Source organism: Lycium ferocissimum, chromosome 4 (genome assembly GCF_029784015.1).
Source record: "Lycium ferocissimum isolate CSIRO_LF1 chromosome 4, AGI_CSIRO_Lferr_CH_V1, whole genome shotgun sequence".
Classification (NCBI taxonomy): Eukaryota; Viridiplantae; Streptophyta; class Magnoliopsida; order Solanales; family Solanaceae; genus Lycium; species Lycium ferocissimum.
The window spans coordinates 25,012,923-25,018,764 of record NC_081345.1 but is presented as its reverse complement, the minus strand read 5'-3'; the positions used below and the strand labels follow the sequence as shown (position 1 = coordinate 25,018,764).

The following is a 5,842-nucleotide window of genomic DNA, read 5'->3' as shown; positions in this document are numbered from 1 at the left end:
GGGGTATAAGGTGGTAACGTGCACGATGGATCCATTCGGTGTAAATTAAGGAATTGTCCTAAGCGGGCGGAGCGATCCTTGTCCTACGGTGGCTACGTAGTTTCGGGCTATACGAGACTTCTCGGCAACTTGTGCAACTCCCAAAAACATGAACATGATATAATTGGCTAAGAAGCCCATGATTTTCGTGAATTAACTTGTACTTGTCTTGTAATCATGATTTCACGAAATAAGCGGTAAACATGGTTTCATGAAATAGCTTGTATTTAGCATGTATGTATCTTGTATCATGGCATGAAAGTAATTATATAATAAAGTTGCATGAAAACTTGTAGGCATGTAGGATATTCATGAAATAAGCATTTTTATTTAAAAAACATGCATGCAAGAACCCATGGAATACAAAATATGGGTTTTCATAGATTACGGACTGTTCTCGATAATCATATGGAGTTATTGAAAACACAATGATAGAATAATAGCAATTCATACATAATATAATCATGGACATAGACCTAGGGTTGTCATGAGCATGGTATAGAAGCCTAGTTTTCGTAAAGAACTATAATCTATGGATTATGAGGCGTGGGGAAGAACAATGATGTTCCCACACGTAGATAGTAACTCTACATACCTTAATCGCTCCAAAACTTAAATTAAAGACTTGAGCTTTGAAGAAGATTTCCAAAATCTTGAATTCTTGCACCTTGAGATGGGTTTTCTTGAAAACCTATGTTAAGAATGATGAATTCTTGCTTAATGATCATGAACGTATGTTGGAATTGACTTAAAATGCATAGAATAGGCTTACCTTAAAGTGTCTTGAAGTTTGGGAAAGAAGAGCTTCGTCGTTAGGGCTTGAGAGACTTCTTTAGGGTTTTTTACCTCAGAAAAATTGGTGTAAAACGAAATGGGAATGAATATAACAAAGTTTGGCTCTTAAAACGTCGTGGTCGATGCGCGGTCACGCAGCTGGAGGCCCACTTAGCGTAGGTGATCGCGCAGCGGCGGTCTGCGTGCGGCACTTCGCGCGCGCGCGGCGTCCGAAAAAACTGTCATAACTTATAGTAAACATCTCTGTTTGAGATCCATAATATATGGTTAGAAAGGTATTTCAAAGGCCTACAATTTCATGTTTTGAGTTTTCTCAAATTCCTAACACAAATACCCAAAAAATGGTCACAAGTACAGACAGTCTCAGACTTGGACGAATTTAGAAGGCCTTAAGAACTTCACTTTTTGGTTTAACTTCAAAACGACTGTTTATCACCCGAGTTCATCCCGAATGGATTCATATAGCTAAAATATCACCTTTATACTAGATTCATACATTCACACCTATCTCGGATTTACGGGATGTTACAACCAAGTCCTCCTCCTGGCGCTGGCTGATACTCAGCCTCTGGAATAGGCTCCTCCATGCGCCTAAACTCTCCAGCCTGCCGGATACCATCCTCGGATATCCGTACCATATCCGCAAGCCAGGGGTAAGGCTTATGCTCTAACCCCAACATGCGTAATTGTTGTACGGCCACCAGCTGCATTTGTGTTCAACAGTAAAAAAAAAAAAGTTATTTTTTAAAACGTAACAATTAATACAATTAAATAAATCTAGATACGATAAACTTACCAACGCCTCGTACTGCCCTGCGAGTGCTGCGTATCCTACATCCCTTGAGGGACGCAATGCTGGGTTACCGATCAATCGGCGTGTGATCTGATGATACCAGCGCATGTAATCCTGAATGGGAGTCAAATGGCCGACCATCGCTAAAGTGTCCAACCTGTGCTCCCAACGGTGGAGCTGGACAGCCATGAAAGCCAGAAATGCATCATCAACGGTGGCCCGATCGTCCCGCTGGTAGTGTCGGAGCTCATGACGAACGTCAGGGGGTATACTCTGTGTATGCCCAAACTGTCGTAAGACGCGCTCGGGCATGTGGTCCTCAACGATGTCCAGGTGTATCAATGGACACCGCGACCTCCACACCCCCTGACCTGCCTTACAAAAGGCCGGCAACCCATCTAATATAGCAGCGTACCGCATCCATATAAATAGCTGCATAACATATAAATACAAATTAGTGATCACCAAGTAGAAAAGATGTTTAATTAAATTAATAATGTAAAATTAAATAGTTTTACCGTATCGTCCGTCATGTAATCAAGTTGGTCCCGGAATGAAAGAATATTGTGGTGCATATCCATATCCCGGTCACAACCCGCCGTCCACCTCCTCGCATAGGGCATGTCAATATCGAGGTAATGCGTAGGTACGAGCTGAAAAGGCAGCATCCTCTCCCACGCCCATAACTGTAAGCGATATTAGAAAATACGATTTTTTTAGTCGTCGTTTCAAGAGGTTTGTTTATATTAAAGGAATGCACACTTAAAATATTACCTGGAGAAGAGCAAAAAATCCACACACATCGCTGACAACACCAATAGATGCTCGGCATAGGCATCTGTAAAGGTACGCCAAAACAGCACCACTCCAGCTGTAGTCTCTCAAGCGGTCCAGATGCTCCAAGAAGACCAAATATCGTAAACTAACAAAGGCACCCGATGAGTTCGGGAACAAGATGCCTTCGAATATAATAAGCAAGTACAAATGAGCATGACGATCAACAACATCCTGCTGGGTACGGTCCTTAACAGGAGGCAGAGCCTCCAAATAAGTGCAGAGTGCACTAATCTGAACCCGACTCTGTCCCGACATCTGGCCCTCGGCACCAGGCACGAAGTGGGTGAGCCTAGTCAACTCCGTCAACGATGTACTACCATGAGGAGGCTCGTACTGAGTGTATAATGGCTCTCCATCTACCCGCAATCCAAAGAGGACCTCCACATCCTGAAGTGTAATTGTGGCCTCATCGGTGCGAAGATGGAAGGTATGTGTCTCCGACCTCCACCGCTCAACCATGGTCGTAATGAGCGCCCAATCATGCTGTACCCAACCAACGGACACGCAACGATAGATGTCGCCCTGAAACAATATCTCTAAGATGCGGAGGCGTGGTTGGCGCTCGCGTAAAAGAGTCTCTGCAGCCTACGGAGACGGAGCCTAGTCGATATCCCTATAGTACCAGCCCATAATAACTCTGACCTATGATTGCCTTGCAAAGACAATACTGATTTATCATCAGACCCCGGGTGAACAGCGGGCGCCGAGTGATCATCGGGCCCCGGGGGAACACTCGGATCCATAAAAGAATCGGGTCTGTAAAAACTAAATTAGTCATTATTCTTGAAATTAAAGAGAAATTATATTAACTAATTAATCATTTGTAGGGAATATGTGAATTATGTTGTATTATATCTTGTGAATAATTAACATGGGATAAACAATTTCACAAATAAATAAAGTAACAATGGCATAATTAACATAATAGGAGATTACTATATTTTGGGGGTATGTAGTCTCTATGTACGTGCGTTGCACGAATATTTCTTGTCGACTTTTATAATATTATTTATATTCTATTGATAAGCAACTTGAAAAAATAATATCTACTTATTATCTTGAATACAAATATTTCTTTTGAATTTATAAAAATCAAATATTTACTTCCTCGCACGATTCTGAATATTTAATTTGGTAATTTTGTTATCAATCTTTAGTAGATAGTCTTTTCCAAAAATTATTTTCACTCTCCAACCAAATATTGGAAGAAAATAATTATTTTCAACATAACTTTCGTCATATTAAATGTGCAGTAAATTTAATATGTGATAGTAAGGACACGTGGTTTTGAATTATGTGATGGCAAAGACTTTTAAGTTAATTGGTTTGGGAATCGAAATTCAGCAGTAATATTTGTTTAGAACTCTATTTTAAATATGTGATATATTTTTAGTTGACTAAATAGGCAACACAAATATGGTAAAATTAGACTAAAAGAGTATATTCTTCGACCACTTGTTTTTTTACAAACTTTGCATTTTATCGTTAACGTATGTATTTATGGAATTCATTATAATTTTTATTTCCGTGAAGATAAATATTAAAAGAAGAACTTTAACTATTCTTTTTTAGATAATCTTTTTTTATTTAACATATATATTCATGCTTTTAAAATAATATAGATTTAACAATTCATAATCAATTAACAAAATATCTATTCATAATCAATAATTAACAACTAATTAATTAATAATTGCATATTTTACAAATAATAGTACATTACTATATTAAACAATTCATAAACAATTAACAAATCATAAACAATTAACAAATTAACAATTCATAAACATATAACAAATTAACAATTCATAAATTCCTATTTTTCCATGTCAAAATATGACCAAAATCACCAAAGAAATTCGGAATTGCAGATCTGGCCAGTTTTGCGCCTCTAGCCACTTTTGTCATTTTCTTCATTTTGGCTCCTTTTTGCCTCGTTTTCACTTGGTTCTTCCCGATCACTTTTAAATCACATAAAATCTATAAAATGGAAGTAAACGATATTAAATGCACTATTTTGTCAATCAAACATAGCAAAAATCTAAGCTTAAAGAAGAGATAAGTTGGTAAAATATTAACTTATCAGACTACAGATAGTCGACCAATCTACCGTGAGAGAGACACTAACAACATTATATTAAATATAAATAATATAACTTATTTTTTTAATAAATAAATAAATACAATATATTAGTTTAGTTATATAAATATAGGATAAATCAAAGATTTGGTTAAGTATGTATCAATACAAGACATCACTATATGATTTGATTAACTATGATCAAACTATAGTTTAACCATTATCAACTTCTTAAATAAAGCTATCATCCTCGATTTATTTATCCTAGCTACCTTATATTATGTATAACTATGAAAGTTAATATCTTTAACAACTTTTTTTTTAAGTCAGAATACTTATGTCAATTAATTAAACACCATAATTTTTAAACTATAACTTTAAAAGTTAATATTATCATCAAGCTATTTCAAAAAATCCCTTTAGCCTAAATTTCACTTACTTTTTTTTTCTTTTTCTTTTTAATTGATCAAAAGGAAAAAATATTAAACTGAAAACAATAAACACCACGGTCACAAAAGTGTATATACTAATATTTGTATTTACTCTTTTGTCTTGCTTTTTAAAATAGGAAAAGATTAAATGTTTTAATTTTTGAAAATAATCTAACACAAAATTAAACTAAAATCATTGTACTATTTAAATATCTTTATTATTTATTCAAAATTATACCTAAGCAATTAACATGAATAAAATCCTCAACGTAATTAGATAGATTGACCAAAGGAAATTGAGACTCAAATGGTCTTGATCGATTGGTCGACTACAAGTAGTCGACAGATCGGCATAGGCAATTAATAGGATTGAGTCCCTCAAATGGTCTACGTCGATGGGTCGAGTACAGGTAGTTGATCGATCGACCATGAGAGACACACTAACAACATTAGGTTAAATATACATATTATAAAGTAATTTTTTAAATATATGAATACAAGATATTACTTTAGTTATATAAATATATGATAAAACTAAAGATTTGGTTAAGTATGTTTTAATATAAGACATTACTATGATTTGATTAACTATGATCAAACTATAATTTAACTAATATCAATTTTTTAAAATAAGACTATTATCCGTAATTAGTTTATCCTAGCTACGTTATATTATGTATAACTATGAAAGTTAATATTGTTAACAACCTTCTTTTAAACCATAACAATTATATGAATTAATTAAACACCAAGACTTTTAAATTATAACTTTAAAAGTTAATATTATCATCAAACTTTTTCAAAGTCTTCTGGCCTAAATTTCACTTTTTTTTTCTTTTGTCTTTTTATTTGATTAAAAGGAAAAAT

General features: G+C 34.9%; 2 protein-coding genes across 2 annotated transcripts; both read right to left on the bottom strand.

The window, feature by feature from the left end:
* Positions 1–1,349: 1,349 nt before the first annotated feature.
* Positions 1,350–2,919, bottom strand: LOC132053867 (serine/threonine-protein phosphatase 7 long form homolog). Its single transcript, XM_059445963.1, has 3 exons — positions 2,402–2,919; positions 1,670–2,313; positions 1,350–1,538 (listed from the first exon to the last, which is right to left on the bottom strand). The coding sequence occupies exons 2-3, from the start codon at positions 2,063–2,065 to the stop codon at positions 1,350–1,352; spliced, it is 585 nt and encodes a 194-aa protein (XP_059301946.1). The 5' UTR covers positions 2,066–2,313; positions 2,402–2,919.
* Positions 2,390–2,923, bottom strand: LOC132053866 (protein MAIN-LIKE 1-like). The gene has a single exon (XM_059445962.1). It carries the CDS (start codon positions 2,921–2,923, stop codon positions 2,390–2,392), a length of 534 nt encoding a protein of 177 aa, XP_059301945.1.
* Between the last annotated feature and the right edge of the window lie 2,919 nt (positions 2,924–5,842).